Source organism: Plecotus auritus (assembly GCF_963455305.1).
Source record: "Plecotus auritus genome assembly, chromosome: 1".
Classification (NCBI taxonomy): domain Eukaryota; kingdom Metazoa; phylum Chordata; class Mammalia; order Chiroptera; family Vespertilionidae; genus Plecotus; species Plecotus auritus.
The window spans coordinates 201,587,371-201,605,883 of NC_137770.1; the positions used below are offsets into that span (position 1 = coordinate 201,587,371).

Here is an 18,513-nt window from a genome sequence, read left to right on the forward strand (position 1 = left end):
ATGTTAACGGCTCTCCCTGCCAAGCAGCCCTTGTTCTCACAATATATTGTACATTGCTTCCTTGTCAAGCAGGAGGAACTAACTCCAAGGTCACAAGGACAAGTTATGGGTTTATTGTGCAGAAGGAGGCCTTTAAGAAAGTTGTGACCGTCTGCTCATGCCTAAAAGTCTGGTTGCACAAGGTGTTATCTGAGACAGAAGAAACACACCATTTCTTCCTCTGTTGCCTGAAAGACCATCTCCCCTACTCATTAGCTACATAAAAACTCCCTACTTTTGCCTTTTGGGGAAGACAAATTTCAGAGGTCTTGCTCTCCACTCCTCTTGCTCTGGCCAAATCAAATAAACCGTTCTGTCTCCCAGCAGTGGTATTTCAGTGTATGGTTTTAACTCTACATTAGGCACATGAACCTGAATTTGGAAGATTGCACAACAAAACTTCATAAAGTTTCCCTCCCTCACTGCAGGAAATAGCACTTGCATATTGAAATATCACAAATCTTAATTCAATTAAAAACTCAACAATTATTTTTGCAAAGGCCTATAATGTTGAAAAGCTTTTAGATTGAACTACATAAATGACTTGAAAAACACAACAGTTCCAAGACCAGAGATTTATTTTTATTTGCCAGACTGTTATTTTATAATTCCCAATTTTCTAGGGACTTACATTCCCCTAAAAGCTAGCATTTACAACTATCATCAACATAATTATAACACAGGGGAATTCAGGGGGTTGCAATTCTCTTTATAACAGTAGTACCAATTCACTAAACCAGTAGGAGTGCTGGATGTAAATGTTGCGCTTGGTAGAAAATTTGGAATAATTGGTTTGGCTCTGTACAGACTTTATGGGAGTCTTAGGTGATTTTTTAAATATATTTTTATTGATTTCAGAGAGTAAAGGAGAGGGGAGAGAGAGATAGAAACATCAATGATGAAAGAGAATCATTGATTGGCTGCCTTCTGCATGCCCCCTACTGTGGATCGAGCTGGCAACCCTGGGCATGTGCCCTTGGCCAGAATCGAACCTGGGACCCTTCAGTCCACAGGCTGATGCTCTATCCACTGAGCCAAACCAGCTAGGGCCTTAGATGATTTTGAGTGTCCCTGATTAAGCACTTCAAAAGAGAGCTGCCATTATTCTGCCAACTGCTCCACTGAGAGATTTGCTTTTTTGTGTCACATATTCTATTAACAAGGGGATTAAATTGGGTCCTGAATCACTTCTGTAAGAAACATGGACTCAGGTAGGGCATAAACCTCATTTATAAAAATATTAAAAAACTGACAATAACTCCTATGGAACAATGCTATGATTTTACAAACTATAACTATATTCTTTAAAAGAAAAAAACACACTTTTAAATACAAATAAAATACAATATCCCTCTATTTGCAATTATAGTTCTCATTTCTAAGAAAGATGAGTACATTTTAAAAGCACAAAGAGACAATTTTTAATCTAAAATTTCAAATAGAAAAGCAAAGGGAGACTTGACAAAATGTACTCTCATGCAAAGAACTACCAATTTATCACCATATGGGAACTCTGTGTGTGTGCATGCATGCACACATATGCATTCATGTGTGCATGTATCAATAGACATAATACACATGCTTGTCTCATACACAAATAGTTAAGTTGAAAAGGTCAAGCTTTGCAATATGTTTCTAGAAAATAGATTTATCCAGGCAAACATATTCGTCATTTGACATATTTTACATGCTGCAAGATTGGTTATGAACATAAAACCATTTTGTTTACTTTTTTTTTCCAGAGAGGTCTTTCTCTCCATGTTTTCTTTGGAACATTATTAGAAACAATTGAAGTACAAAACTATAGGTAGCAATAGCATTTCAATATATTACACAGTAGAGTTGAAATCATCACCCCAGCTCTTTTTAAAATCTCATTGCTATTTGTAGCTCCTCCTCATTCTTCCATCAATTTCTGTTTGGGGTTTTCCACACTGTTTCTAAAGAAAATTTTCCTCATGCGTGTCTTGAATTGTAGGTTCGTGGGCTAACTGATGAGATGTATTTATGACCACATTGTTTTCAGCTCGTAGGGCAAAGGCTTCCTTGGACTGTGCTCTTTTTTGGCAGAAATGGAGGTGAAAAGCATCTTCAAAACCACGGCGAAAGTTCTCATTGAAGAAACCATAAATGATGGGGTTGATGCTGCTATTGCAAAAGGCCAGCCAGTGTGCAAAAGGGTAGATGTAGATGTTGATGACCTGTAGTTCATTTGGAGACAGTTCAGCGTAGTCTGAGAGCATCATCAGAGTCCACAAGGGCAGCCAGGAGAGAATAAAAAGTAGGGCCACAATCAGGAGCATCTTAATGACCTTCTGCTTCTTCTTGGACACCACGTGCCACTGCTTCTGGTTCTGCTTGCCTGTGTGAGGCACTGGCACCTTGAAGAGTGAAATTCCAATCCTCCAATACATGATGACAATGAGGGACAGGGGAGCCAGGTAGATATTAGCAAACAGCACAGTGGTGTAGATCTTCCTCATTTCCTTATTTGGCCAGTCTTCCCGGCACCAGTAAACTGGCATGGTTTTATTCTCAGAGTTGAGTTTCACTCGGTAATATTTGTCTTCTTGTACATGTAACATTATTGCAGATGGGGAAATAATGGCAATGGCCAGGACCCAGATGATCACAATAATAACAACTGCTGTCTTGATAGAGAGCTTTGGTTTAAAAGGGTAGATAACACTCCGAAACCTGTAATTAAAGGCAAATATCAGTTGAGGCAGTGCCTCATAACTTCTGACTTGTGAATTACATTTATTTAAGTAATTCCCACATTCTTCTCAAAAACATAGCAAGTTACCATTAGTAGTAGGAAGGCATGCAATGCCATTTTCTGTAATTGATATGAGATACATTTCAATTGAAAATATAAATAAGTGGAGTATATTAGACACTGTTATTAATAAAAGTAATAGTAGTAACTATTATGTATTGAGCATGAATATGTAATACTCTCTTCCATTCTTTTCCATTGATTTGCATGAATTATTGCTTTAAGCGTCATCATTTAAAATGGGAAAACAGGCTTAGAAAAGGTAAAGATATTGCCCATAATTACACATAATTGTTACACAAGGAGTTTACCTCCAAAGCCCATATTCTTAAACTCTTCTTCTTTTTGCCCTTCTGTGGCCCTCTCCCATGTTAACTGTGTGCTTGGCCATGTAACTTGCCTTGGCCAATGGGACATTGGCAAGCAGGACATACACAGAAGCTTTTTATGCACGTGTATATTGGGGCTTGTCCTTTTGGAATGCTTCCTCTTGAACGCCAGCTACCAGCTTGTAAAGAAGCTTGAATTAGATGAGAGACTGTGTGGAGAAAGATCCTGGGGCACAAGAGGCTGGTCATGCAGAAAGATCCAGCCCCAGTTTAGCTCCCAGGGTAATGTTGCAGCTGGTGCAGCAGAACTGATTTCAGCTATAGCACTCTGAGCTGCACCACAAGAGGCAATCAACCAATCTACAGGTTCATGAATAATACTAAAGAATTATTGCTTTAAGCCACTGTGTGTTTTGGTGGTTTGCTTCACAGCTATGAGAGTCGAGTTTCTATTATGAATTCTGATTATGCACTTTCCCAAAGGTCTATGTCCTCTGGTGAACATAAAAATTCAGCATCAGTATGTAGAGTGAGTCTGATTCATTTTAGTGTTATTTTGTTCTTATGATTCTTCATGTTACTATTACTGATACTCATTATGTTAATTATAAAATAATCATACCATTATGCAATTGTATAACATTGTGTAGTTTTCAAGTTACTATCACCCATTTAATCTTCTTTGATTTTTGTGTTGACTCTATACAATGTAAATGTTATGAAAATTATTACTTTCCAGATCCGCACTTAAGAAAACAGAGCTTTTACATGGTTCAGCGGCAACTCAAGTTAATTTATCTGACATAACTTCATGTAATAAGTAGTCAGCTTGAGCTGTGATTGCTCTGTTGTCCTTTGGAACTACTTCATCACATGCATAAGGTCTTCTGTCTTAACCTCCAAGCTTTCTTCTAGTTTTCTGATCAGTGAATCCTCCCATTTACTCACCATTAAATTGCCGGTAACTTCATAGGCACAATTCTAGATATTTGCTCTTTTTGTAAACCAACTATGAGAACCACAAATATTTTATTTATTTGTTCATTCAACAAATATATGCATCAGAAAGGCAAAGATGAATAATAAAGAGAATGCTCCCTGCCAGGAAATTAGTCAATGAAAATACTGTGTACTTTTTCTCGTCATGCTAGAGTTTGAACTTGGCCAGTGCATTAGTCAGGGTTCTCCAGGGAAACAGAACCAACAGGATGCATAGATATATTTAAAGATGTTTATTATAAGGAATTGACTCATGTAATTATGTAATTGAGAAGTCCCGAGATCCGCAGTTGGCAAAATGGGAAGATCAAGTCCGAAGGCCTGGGAAGCAGATGAGCCATTGATGTAAGTGCCAGTCTGAAAGATGGCAGGCTCAAGACCCCAGAAGAACTGACGTTTCATTTTCAGTATGAAGGCAGGAAAAGACTGATGTCCCAGGTCAAAAATCCGGCAGAAGTTTTCTCTTACTTGTAGGAAGGTCAGTCTTTTTGTTCTATTCAGGTCTTCAAGTGATTAAATAAGGGCCAGCCACTACAGGGAGGGCAATCTTCTTTGCTGCATCGATTTACTCTATTCTTTTGATTCAATCTCATAAAAAATACCCTCAGTTCAAAACACTGGTCATAAAGATGCTCAATAAACTTAGATGAACTCAGTGAGAACATTAACAAAGAGATAGGAAGCATAAAAATGGAGATAGAAAACATAAAAAAGAGCCAGTCAGAAATGAAGACTACAATAGCTGAAATAAAGGATATATTAGAGGAGATCAGCAGTAGATTAGATGAAATAGAGGACATAATCAGTAATTTGGAAGACAAGGTAGTGGGAGAAACCTAATAAAAACAGCAGAAAAAAAGAATCAAATAGTGAGATAATTTAAGAAACTTCTGAAACAACATCAAGCATAAAAATATTTACATCATAGGGGTATAGGAAGAAGAAGTGAGAGCAAGGGATTGAAAACCTATTTGAAGAAATAATGACTAAAAACTTTCCTATTCTACACAAGTCCAGGAAGCACAGAAAGTTTCAAACAACATGAATCCAAAGAGGCCCACATCATAATTAAAATGTCAGATGTTAAAGACAGAGAGAGATTCTTAAAAGCAGCAAAAGAAAAGCAGTTATTTAACTACAAGGAAGCTCTCTTAAGACTGTGAGCTGATTTCTTAACAGATACTTTGCAGGCCAGAAGGGATTAGCATGAAATATTCAAAATGATAAAAAGCAAGGACCTACAAACAAGACTGCTCTTCCCAGCAAGGCTAACATTTAGAATCAAAGGAGAGATAAAAAGCTTTGAAGACAAGAAAAAGCTACAGGAGTTCAGCACAACCAAACCAGTATTACAAGAAATTTTAAAGGCCCTGCTTTAAGAAGAAGAAAGATTAAAAATATGAAAACTAAAATAGCAATTACTAGATACCTATAATTACTTTAAATGTAAATGGATTAAATGTTCTAATAAAAAATGTAGAGTGTCCGAGTGGATAAGAAAACAAGACTCAGACATATGCCGCCTATGAGAGATCTACTAGATTGAAAGACACATACATACTATAAGTAAAAGAATGGAAAAAGATATTTTATACAAATGGAAATGAATAAAAGCTGGTGTAGCAATACTTATATCAGACAAAATAGACTTTAAAGTAAGGACAATAACAAGAGACGGTGAAGGACATGTCACAATGATAAAGGGATCAATCCAATAAGAGGATATGACCCTTGTAAACATCAATGCACACAATGCAGGAGCACTTAAATATATAAAACAAATATTGATAGACAAAAAGGGAGAGATTGACAGTAATAGTAGAAGATTTTAATACCCCACTGACATCAATTGATAGATCATTCAGACAGAAAGTCAATAAAAAAAGAGTGGCCTTAAATGACACATTAGATTTCATGGATTTAATTGATATTTTTAGACCATTTTACCCCAAAGAAGCAGAATATACATTTTTTTTCAAGTGCACATAAAACATTTTCCAGGATAGACAACATGTTAGGCTACAAAACAAGTCTCAACAAATTTAAAAATATTGAAATTATATCAAACATCTTGTCCAATCACAATGGTATAAAACTATATATATCAATTACAAGAGAACCTGAAAAACAAACACATGGAGACTAAATAACATGCTACTAAACAATGAATGGGTTAACAACAGGATCGAGGAAAAAAATCAAAAGATACCTTGAGACAAATAAAATGAAAACACATGACTCAATCTATAGGACACAGCAAACGCAGTTCTAATAGTGAAATTCATAGCAATATAGGCCTACCTAAAGAAACAAACAAAAAGCTTCAATAAACAATTTATCTTTATACCTAAAGGAACTAGAAAAGGAAAAAACAAAGCTCAAAGTGAGTAGAAGAAAGCAAATAAAAATCAGAGTAGAAATAATCAAAATAGAGTTTAAAAGAAAATAATATAAAAGAGCAATAAGCCCTTGTTGGTGTTGCTTAGTGGTTAGAGCATTGGACTGCACACCAAAGGTTCCTGGGTTCAATTCCCAGGCAAAGGCACATACCTGTGTTGCGGGTTCACTCCCACCTTTGGTCAAGAATGTGTGGAGGCAACCAGCTGATGTGTCCCTCTGATATCAATGCTTCTCTCTCTCTCTCTCTCTCTTTCCTTCTCCCTCTCCCTCTCCCCTGTCCCTTCCACTCCCTCTGAAAGGCAATGAAAAAAATAGCCTCAGGTGAGGGGGGAAAAACAGATAAATGAAACCAAGAGCTGATTTCTTGAATAAAAATAAATTAAGATAAATACAATTAATAAATCTTTAGCCAGGCTCATCCAGAAAAAAGAGTATGCAAAAAAATAATAATAATTTAGTCTGATAGTAACAGGACATAGTAAAATTGGAAACTTAATGTAAAAAAATATCATTGGTATAGAGTGGTTAGTATATGTTTAAATGTATTCTCTCTACCTATAAACCAAATAAATTAGATCTACATGATAAGTTCTTAGAAATAGATTAAAACATTATAAATAATGATGGAAACAATAGATTAATATTAAAAATAGAATCTATCAAGTTTTATATGTCAATAATTATAACACATTTTATGTTTTTTGATCTCTGTGTGTGTGTGTGTATTCTCTTCATACACATTCTATTATATACATAACCCATTAAATAGATCATACAGTTCTCCAGGTAGGTGGATTAGTTGCAGACATGCACATTTTTCTGGATTCAGGTTGTGGTGCTGACTTACCTATCCACTGCTATTGCAACCAACGTAAAGACAGAAGCTGCAACGGATATTCCCTGAACCAAACCACTGATTTTGCACATTGTGCTTCCGAATGGCCAACCTAAGGAAAAAGGAACAGTTTAGTCTTGAAAAAAACATCACTTTTCACAATTTCACTGAAAATATAAACAGAAAGGCATGAAATCAAGACTGATGTAACTTTTCTAAATGGTATCCATGGAACAAACAATGTTTCCCATTATTTTCGTTAGTATCTTCAGAACTCTGTTTTGTGTGTGTATGTGTGTGTTTTTTCAGCATACTAACAATATCAAAACATTCTAAGTACAGTAACAGTGCTTTCTAGTAACATATAAAATCCCCAAAATAGGCTTCTGAAGGCTTTATTATTCTCATGATATAGAATAAATAACAAGCACACATATATCACATGCCTTGCCACACAGTTAGTTAGCATTATATTAAGGATTTGAACCCTTACTCTAGCAGTATGGTTCCAGAGTCCAGACAATCATCTCTTATATAAAAATGCCCTATAAATGAATAAAAAAAGGAGAAATTAATTTTCTAATTTGGAAATATACCCTATAAATTATGAGGAGCTACAGGAAAAATAAAATTAATTTTTATCTATAATAATAAAAGCATAATATGCTAATTAGACCAGACAGCTGAACAACCTTCCAGATGAATTTTGTGCATTGGGCCTCTACTCTATATATATAAAGAGCTAGGATCGTAACATCCACAATGACCGGAGGCTCAACCAAATGCCAGGCTGCATGCACAGAAGGCAAGCGGGTTGAACTGTTGACCTCTTGGAGAGAGAGAGAGGTAGGGCTGATCAGCAGTGGCTACTGGAGAGGCCTGGATAGAGAAGCAGGGGTGCTCAGACCCTGCTTCTCTATCCAGGCCTCGCCAGCAGCCAAGCCTCTCTCTCTCTCCCAGAGGTCAGCAGTTCAGCCTGCTCACCAGGAGCCTGGGGCGGCTGCTGATCAGCCTTGCCTCTATGATCAGGCCTGGAGATAGGCCTGGGGATGCTGACTGGCATAGAAACTGATCAATCAGAATAAAATTTGGGTGAATTGTGAGGATCCAATGGTTGACTAGGAGGTGGAGCTTTTGATGCTGACTGGCATAGAAACCGACCAATCAGAACCAAATCTGGGTGAACTGTGAAGGCAAAACCTAAGGTGGGGGCTGAGGAGGGGTTTTAAGGTGTAAGAAAGTGATTCAATTTTTTAATGACCAGTTTGACAGTATGGTGTATATGGCTGGCTATCAGTCCAGATATAGAGATTATGTATTTTTGTCTACCAAGAGCATCTCCTCCTGCTGAAAAAGGCTTTTCCCCCCTCATTTAAGCAATCCTATCCTATATAATCTATCTATACTACTAAAAGGGTAATATGCTAATTAGACCGGGTCAACCGGCCATCTTCCAGACGCCTGACTTCCTTCCGGACAAAGCCATGGTGGAAGGGGCTGAGGCACAGGCAGTTAGGGGCAATCAGGCCGGCAGGGGAGGGCAGTTGGGGGCAAGATCAGGTCAACAGGGGAAGGCAGTTAAGGGGTGAGATCAGGCCAGCAGGAAAGGGCAGTTAGGGGAGAGATCAGGCCAGCAAGGGAGGGCAGTTAGGGGCGATCAGGCAGGCAGGCAGAGAGGTTAGGGGTGATCAGGCAGGAAGGGGGGCAAGGTAGGGATGATCAGGCTGGCTGGGGGTGCAAGGTAGAGGCGATCAGTCCGGCAGGCAGTCAAGGTAGGGGCGATCAGGCTGGCAGGCAGAAGGGTTCGGGGCGATCAGGCAGGCAGGCAGGCCAGTGGTTAGGAGCTAGTCATTCTGGATTGTGAGAGGGTTGTCCGACACAGGGATCAGGCCTAAACCAGCAGTTGGACATCCGCTGAAGGGTCCCAGATTGGAGAGGGTGCAGGGTGGGCTGACGAACCCTGCTCTGTGCAGGAATTTTGTGCATTGGGCCTCTAGTCTACACTAATAAAAGAGAAACATGCAAATTGACCGTCCCTCTGCTACGCCCACCAGCCAATCAGAGTGAGTATGCAAATTAACCCAACAAAGATGGTGGTTAATTTGCATATGCAGGCGCAGAGCAAAGACTGAAGACAGTGTAGAAGGAAGCCAAGTGCTGCAGAAGGGAGCGAAGCTGCAGAGAAGGAAGTGAGGCAGTGGAGATGGGAGGGAGCGAGGAAGCGGGAGGCAGGCTTTGCTCCCTTCTCTGCTTTGCTCCGGCTGCAGGAAGCCCTGTTCTTGCAGGAATAGGCCTGAGGAAGCCCTATTCTTGCAGGAATCTTCCTGCAACAGGCTTCTAGTTTATATATAATGTAATGAGACATATTAACACAGAAGTACTTTGTTATGTGATAAATGGTTGTGCCATCACCAATTATATACTTAAGCCTTAAACCCCAAAGTGATGGTATTTGGAGATTCAACCTTTTACAATTAGGTTTAGTTTTTTCCATTTTATTTATTTATTTTCCCTTTTCTATTAAATGTATTGGGATGGCATTGGGGTGACATTGGTTAATATGATCATACATGTTTCAGGTGTGGGTTTCTATTAGATTTTGATGAGGCCATGAGTATTTTCCCACATGATGGGATTTATAAGAAGAAGAAGAAAGAAAGAGTTCTCTCCATTTACATGGTCTGAGGAAAGGCCCTGTGAACACACAGCAAGAGGGTGGCTATCTACAAACCAGGAAAAGTACTCTCACCAAGAACTTGACCATGTTGGCACCCTGATCTTGAACTTCAAACCTCCAGAATGGTGAGAAAATAAATTTCTGCTGGTTAAGCCCCATCTATGGTATTTTGTTAAAGCAGCCAGAGCCAACTAAGATATCCTTTCAGAATAAAGAGCACTCTGCATGGACAAAAGTAGTCTATTTGAATTCCTTCTTAAGTGAACCTCAGTTACCAGAATGTTTATAAAAGAAATTAGTAAAATTATTATAGCAGTTTGATATTCTAAACACCCATCTGCTATTATAGGACAGTATTTATTCTTCCACTAGCAAATATTCTAGTTTTCCAAAAGATGAATGCTACATATTTCTCAAATTTTGAAAATTTATCTCTTAAAAATATCCTGTAATTTATTTTAAAAGATACCCTTACCTAATTAAAAATATTACCAGTAACCTAAATAATCCACATATATCTTTAAAAAAACACTTGTCATTCATCCAGACCATTTGCAATAGGAGCTTGAGTGACTCTACTGAGTAAACCAAAAGAGAGCATGTCTTCCCAGTCCTAAAATTTGGTTGTTTGCTTCAGTATTATTTTTTTTTAACAAAAAATGCAAAAGAGAGCGTGTACAGCCATTGGTTGAAAATTAAAGAATAAGCATACAATTTATTTCATCTCTCTCCCCAACTCCACTGAAATGATAGCACTAGGACAAAAATAACATAAATCCATAGAAACTGAGATGGCAGATACTACTGAAAGTAAAGTTGGGCAAACAACATGATTAGCTGAATTATGTATAAATGGCTTTTTCTCAGGTGGGAAGAAGAATGGAGGTTACTGACTAAGGAGGTAGAAGCACAGTGGTTCTAGAGACTCTGTGTCACTAGATACAGGTGGAATGGGTGTCCCAAAGATGCAGAATTAAATGAAAGTAAACACTCTGAATGCAATACTGTTGGTCCATTCAGTGTGGAATGCAATGGTCAATCAACCTTGTATACTATGGCAGAAGATCAGATAATTTCCTTTTGGGAAAATGACCCTTCCAAGAACAGTGACATACAGATCTTAACAGTTGTGGGTTTCCCAATGAATGGCCCAGACTAATGAAGCTGAGGGTAGTCCTAACACAAACCCTCATACATGTAGAAGTTCAAGGCAGCACTGTAGTGCCTCGTTCTGAAACACAAGCAGCTAAGTAGCAGTTGACATTAGGGAGAAAGCAAATATAAGAAGAGTCTAAAACAAACTGGAAAAAAAGAGATTTAGGAAAAAACCAGTATGAGTCAGACAGATAAAAAAAAAAAAAAAGAAACAAACACAATAATAACCTTATTAATAACCTTAAAGATATAACACATTTTATCCATGAAACATGTACATGAGAGTATAAGAAACACAGAATATAAAAGCAGTTCAAAGATTTCAAAATATGATAACAGAAATGAAGTCTGAAAGAGAAAGTTAAGAAAATCTTTGAAAAGTAGAAAAATAAGGAGCAGAAAATGGAAGAAAAAAGATCTCAAATATCTGATTAATTAGAGTTGAAGAAAGTAAAACAATAAAGACTTCTATAAGAAAGTTCCCCAGGATATAAGAGAATTTATTTTTTTTTTGCTAAAAATGACCTAGTTTGTGTCCACCACAATAAATGAAAAATAAAAAAGACACTCCAAGGCATAACTGCCTGAAATTCAGAACACTGAAGATAAAGAGAAGCCCCAAGAACTTTCAGGAAGAACAACAACATAACAAATCATGAGCATAAGAATCAAGAGTCAACCAGCATTGGATTTTTCAGCAGTGATATCAGGTTTTGAAATAAAAATAGAGCAGTCTCTTTAAATACTTTCAGGGGGGAAAAATGTCCAACCTAGAATACTTTATATATCTAACTAGTCATGTATGAGGGCAGAATAAAGATATGTGCAGATCTACAAGATTTTAAACATTTTAATCTCAATTCACCCTCTCTCTGGAAGATAACAGAAATAAAAGGAGAACAAAGAAATGGCATCCAGACAACAGAGGATTGGGAAAGGTAAAGAGATTGTTAGGGTGTCAGTGAAGGGACATTGCAGAGCAGGAGCTGAGCTCCCTGCCTGGAGGGCACTGTGCCTTGATAGGAACAAAACATTGAAGAGTATCTGGAGGGTATTTCCAGGAAAAAAAAAAAAAAAAAAAAGGATGCAATTTACGCGTTATGTACCATGTTTGAAAGTACTGACAAGAAATCAACACTCCTGGATGTGTATTTGAAGATACATTACTACCAGGTACACACCCCAAATTAAACAAATCAAAATATGATGCCCTTGTTAAACCCAGGAAAACAAAATCCTAATATATAAAAAGCCAGGGTCCATCACAACCAAAACAACCAGATGGATGACTGAACACAGGCTGCGTGGGGCAACCAGGACGGCAGGGGGCAGTTGGGGGCAACCAAGTTGGCAGGGGAGGTAGTTGGCGGTGACCAGGCTAGCGGGAGGGGGCAGTTGGGGCAACCAGGCCAGCAGGGGGGATAGTGAGGGGTGACCAGGCTGGCAGGCAGGTGAGCAGTTAGGAGTCAGTGGTCCCGGATTGTGAGAAGGATGTCTGACTGCCGGTTTAGGCCCGATCCCTGGGATCGGGCCTAAACCGGCAGTCAGACATCCCTTGAGGGTTTTCAGATTGGAGAGGTGCAGACTGGGCTGAGGGGGACCCCCCCCCCCGCCCCATGCACAAATTTTGTGCACTGGGCCTCTAGTTATCTTATAAGAGAAAAATTGCTATCATAGCACTCCTCTTGGCTCATTAGGGGTAAGATACATATAATAACAGGAATGTATAATCTGAATAGTGATTCAATAAAATCTATTATATATTGAGAGAGTAAGAGTAGGAAAGAGTGTGAACATACATTAGTGTGAATGTACACTTGTGGTTTTGTATGTATATGTGTGATTGCATTTATACATAATTTCAGCTACTCTTATTGCTCCCCACTTCACACTCAATAGCACCTGACATGCAGTTTCTGTGGATTTATGTTCTTTTGCCCTAATGCTGTCATTTCAGGGGAGTCTGATAAGGACAACTACCTCTTCTGGTAGAAGAGGATTATGAAAGTAAATTAGATCTCTACAGTTTGAAGACAATACATTATAATGAAAACATATTACTTAGAAATATGATAGTCATTACCAAAAATAAAGTCAAAATCGCTCAATGTTGCTGCCTCATAGAATGCAAATCAGAGGGAAGGAAGGGTAATGTATATGGAAAATTTTGAAATAATAATTTAATTATAAATATTTACAGAGGGAATATTGAGAGCATTTGTTATTTGTGACTAGGTTTCTTGAGAACAATAGTACTCATTTTTATCAATTCTTTTTGTCTAGCATAGTACTTTGAAATTGAACATCCTTGTTAAATATCATTATTTAATGATAAACATCACAAAGACACAGAATCTATGAAGAAGAGTGGTGTTCTGAACTTCCACTCCAGAGAAAGGAAGGAATAGTTGAATCCTATAGAGAAATCTCTTATTCTTCAGTAAACTGATGTTGAATGTTATGAAAAGATAAGAACTATGATATGGCTCATGATATGTTCCTATTATTTCATTTTTTTCTTATATATTAGGAATATGAATATCTTGAGTACAATTCACTAATTAGTAACAAATACTTGTTAAGCAGGTACTATGTATCAAAACTCTACTGGGAGTTGGAGATATACTATTCTTATACTTTCAGAGTATATAATGTAGTGCAAAAGAAGTAGTAATGCAGGCCCAGAAATAATCCAGGGTAGTACCTATTACTTACTTATTTTGCACATGTAAATTACCATTGATGAAATGTCCACATTTTGAGAAATCATTGGGACTGCTGCTCCATCTTACATCAAAAACTGTTGGAAATCTCCCTAGCTAACCACAGAGGGTCTAAATATATATTTATACTAGTGTCCCGGTGCACAAAATTTGTGCACGGGGGGGGGGTGGTGTCCCTCAGCCCAGCCTGCACCCTCTCCAATCTGGGACTGACCCCTCAGGGGATCGGGCCTAAACCAGCAGTCGGACATCCCTCTTGCAATCTGGGACTGCTGGCTCCTAATCACTCACCTGCCTGCCTGCCTGATTGCCCCTAACCACTCTGTCTGCCAGCCTGCTCGCCCCCAACTGCCCCTCCCTGCCAGCCTGCTCATCCCCAACTGCCCCCCCCCTGCCGGCCTGATCACCCACAAATGCCGTTCCATCCTGGCCTGATCACCCACAACTGCCCTCCCCTCTTGGCCTCTAACCTCCTCTACCTCGGCCCCTCCACCATGGCTTTGTCCAAAATAATATCCAGAAGGTCTCCTGGAAGGTCTCCCAGTCTAATTAGCATATTACCCTTTTATTAGTATAGATAGAGGCCTGGTGCACGGCTGGGGGCCTGCTGGTTTGCCCTGAAGGGTGTCCTGGATGAGGGTGGGGGTTCCCTTGGGGGATGGGGCCACCTGGGCAAGGGGCCTGTGGTGGTTTGCAGGCCGGCCATGCCCCCATTGGGGTACAGGTCCCCACTGGGGACGGTGCCAGCCTGGGCCAGGAGCTGGGGCAGTTTGCAGGCCAACCACGCCCCCATGGGGTGAGGGTCCCCACTGGGGGGATGTGGCCAGCCTGAGTGAGGGGCTGAGGGCTATTTTCAGGCTGGCCACACCCCCTTCAGTGTGGCGGTCCCTGCTGGGGTGCCTGGCCAGCCTTTGTGAGGGGCTGATGGCTGTTTAAAGCCTGGCCATGCCCCCCAGCGGGGACCCTCACGCCATGGGGGCATGGCCAGCCTGGGTAAGGGGCTGAGGGCTGTTTTCAGGCTGGCCATGCCCACCAGCAGGGACCCTCACCCCGATGGTGGCGTGGCCAACCTGGGTGAGGGGCTGAGGGCCATTTGCAGGCCCCTACCATGGTGGCTGGCCTGGCCCACCCAAGCCTCCCACACGCTCAGGCCAGCTCCATGGCTGCTACCCACAGGCCCCTCCTTCAGTGGCCGGCCAGGGTAGGTGGGAAGCTTGGCTTCCTCTGTTGCCAGGAGCAACCCAAGCCTCCCACCCACTCTGGCTGGCTCCGTGGCCACAGCCATCTTTGTCCCACTAATTTGCATATTCCCTCCTGATTGGCTGTGGGCGTTGTGGAGTGATGGTCAATTACCATATTTCTCTCTTATTAGTATAGGTTAGGTTAAAGAGGATGCATTAATTGAAACCAGCCTGACCAGTTCCTTGAACTTTACAGTTCATAATATTCTCAATAATATTTTTACCATATTATGTGTGCTCTGAATTGTATTAAGCAAATTCAAAGTCTTCGGTAATATGTGCTAGATCTCACTCTCTGGTGACCTTCAGTGAACACTGTAAAATGAAGGGATTAAGATGTGCAAATTGGCAGTTACAAAATAGTTCAGCAAAGGGAATATAGCCAGTAACATAGTAATCACTATGTATGATGCAGAGTTGGTACTAGACTTATTGGGGGGATCACCTTGTAAGTTATATAAATGTGAATGAATGGATTACTGAGCCATGGCTGCAGGGAGATGAGACATTTTCTCATATCATCAGTGCACTGTACACAAGTCAACATACCTGCTATAATGTTGTCCAGAAGCGTGATAGGCATACAGAATATGCCAACTAGCAAATCGCTTATGGCCAAGTTCAAGATGAAGAGATTAGTGACTGTGTGCATATGTTTGTTCCTCATTACAATGAAGCAGACCACTGTATTTCCCACCATGCACAGGAAGAAGATCAGAAAGTAGGAAATAATGAAGACCGCTGCCACTTGAGCATGATGAAGATAGTAGTTCACATAGGAAATATTGATGTCTGAGTATAGATTAGACTTGGTGTCATTGACACTCAAAATATAATGCCAGTTTTCTGAAAAGTTTGAGTCCCACTTCTCACTCATGATGGACCTGAACAAAGGAGAGACAAAACGGAAAAAAACATAATTAGAGTTTAAGAAGGACACTTTTAAATGATATAAAAATGTGGAGGCTTTCTATAATAATCCATAAGTTTTGCATGAAATTGAGCTATAAATAAGGCATTCAAAGTATTAAGATTTTAACCAAGATCATTTTAAAAGTCCACTTTGTGCCATAAGTAACACATTATTCTATTTTTATTTCCTCAATATACTCTACTAGAGGCCCGGTGCCTGCCCCCTCTCACAATCTGGGAGCCCTCAGGGGAGCAGGCCTAAGCTGCAGTCTGGCCTCCCTCTGCAGGAGGCAACCGGCTGATCAGGGGAAGGTGCCACTCCCATCACCCCACTGCTGCTGCCACTGCTGGCCACCACAGCCGCCAAGGTGTTTTCATCAACAGGGACTCCAGCCCCTTCACCACGAAAAAATGACAACTTTCTTTAGGCATTCTCAAGATGTCTCTTTTATAGGATATGAAATTTCTTTCTTCCTTTCTTTTTTATCCTCACCTGAGGATATGTTTCCATTGATTTTTAGAGAGCATGGAAGAGAGGGAAAGACAGAGAGAAACATCAATGTGAGAGGGACACTTTGATTGGTTGCCTCCTGTATGAGCCCTGACCTGGGCCCCAGCCAGGGAGAAGCCTGCAACCTAGGTACATGCCCTTGATCAGAATCAAACCCAGACCCTGCGGTCTGCAGGCCGAGGCTCTATCCACTGAACCAAACCGGGTAGGGCAGGATGCAACATTTCTTAGCCCCTCCAGTAGAGGACCTTCGTTTTTTCCTCCAGGAGTGATGTGGAAAAACCCTAGATCACCTTCTTGGATTCTTATTACCCAAGTTACCAAGAACATTGTGAGTGGCGTACAGGGAGCTTAGCCAATGAGCAGTCAGAAAAGGTGTTTCCTCTGCAGCTCATGTGCAGAGGCGGGACTGCTGGCACGCCGTATCCCAGCGAGGGCAGGCCCCCCTGTGTGTTGCATCTCCACTCCGGGCCCATCTGCTCCTCCTGAGCTGGTTGTTACTTTTATGGCATCCCGGCTAATTTGCATATCACCCCTTTATATATATAGGTATCTCACTTCTTTATCATACCTTCCATACATTTAACAGTTTCAAGTGAAACTTTAGAAGGGAAACCTTCTAAAATGCTCCTTACTCCTGCCTCCAAATATCATAGCCTACGTCCTTTTATAGCTAACCTATATGTCTCTAGCTTTCCTGATAATTTGGACAAGATAAAGTGTGTACATTTTCAAAACTCCCACTGAAATAGCCTTCTTGTATTTTCCTTATTTTGGTTTTACTCTGTTAATTTGAACATTCCTTTTATACACTTCTGAGTGCAAACATAGCCACCCTACTTTAAGTTTCTTAAAATAGGTCTAGGCTACTTGTCTTGGTTTCATTGAACATAATTCTATTCACATAGTATGTATTCAATAAATATTTTTATTTAGAATCTATGTACCTCAACATAGACATTTTAATCCATCCTGTGTGTCAGAAGTCCCCAGAACTCCAAGGTTTGACGACTTATTAGAATATTTAGCACAGAGTGCATTCAAAGCTAAGTACTATGATAATAAAAGGTTACAAAGTAAAATCAGGATATAAAATGGCACATGGGGTAAAATCTGCAGGAAATCGGGCACAAGTTTCCAAGAGTTCTTTCTCAGTGGAGTCACACAGGACATGCTGAATTCCTCCAGTCATCAGTTTGATGACTTATGTGAAGTGTTATCTACCAGAGAAGCTGGTTGCAAACTCAGTGCCCAAGGTTTTTAGAAAGCGTCAGTTCAGCACCTTCTTCCTAGCATGTGTCAAAATTCCAGACTCCCAGATGGCAAGAAGGTGTGCACCATGATGCATGTTGTTTGTACAAAGAGATGAGGCATAGTGAGCCACTTGTCGTTTAAAGAAACTTTATATCAGTATAGGGGACTGTTTATGATTTAGTTTTCAGTCTCCAACCAAGTAGGCCAACCTTACAAGTAGGCCTTCCTAAAGATAGCAATCTCAGGGCTGCTTGTTAACTCTGTCTGAATACCTTGAAAATTGCACAGGAGTTTCTATGTGCCGTAAATTAAAATGAATTTGATAGAATTATACAACTGAGCCCCCATATTCTCTCTTTTGGAGTAGTTTCATGGACTCTTAATTGGTAAGGATAAATTCAAATGGGTCTCTACAGAAACATAATCAGACCCCAGTTTGCAGGAGATTAAGGCATTCAGAGATCTAATTATCAATTGCATTTTTCAGTCTTTTAGCAAGCACACATTTATATCATCTTAGGGGGGCATCATTATTCTTGTAAATACAACATAAGAATTAAGATATGTATTATTTATTTCTGATACTTAACTTTGGATAGTTTTCCTTTTATACCTTAGGTACTGGGAAGAGTAAACAATATAAGTTACTATTATAAAAT

At 39.9% G+C, this 18,513-nt stretch overlaps 1 protein-coding gene across 1 annotated transcript; it reads right to left on the reverse strand.

Annotated features, from left to right (window-relative positions):
* Positions 1-601: 601 nt before the first annotated feature.
* On the reverse strand, positions 602-16,057 carry NPFFR2 (neuropeptide FF receptor 2). The gene is made up of 3 exons (XM_080672956.1): positions 15,727-16,057; positions 7,394-7,493; positions 602-2,736 (listed from the first exon to the last, which is right to left on the reverse strand). The coding sequence occupies exons 1-3, from the start codon at positions 16,052-16,054 to the stop codon at positions 1,980-1,982; spliced, it is 1,185 nt and encodes a 394-aa protein (XP_080529082.1). The 5' UTR covers positions 16,055-16,057; the 3' UTR covers positions 602-1,979.
* Between the last annotated feature and the right edge of the window lie 2,456 nt (positions 16,058-18,513).

Coding starts and splice junctions, on each gene's coding strand:
- NPFFR2 (XM_080672956.1), bottom strand. CDS start 16,054: ATGAGTGAGAAGTGGGACTCAAACTTTTCAGAAAACTGGCATTATATT. Junction 7,494..15,726: donor TCTGGACAACATTATAGCAG/GTATGTTGACTT, acceptor CTTTTTCCTTAG/GTTGGCCATTCGGAAGCACA. Junction 2,737..7,393: donor GTTGCAATAGCAGTGGATAG/GTAAGTCAGCAC, acceptor CTTTAATTACAG/GTTTCGGAGTGTTATCTACC.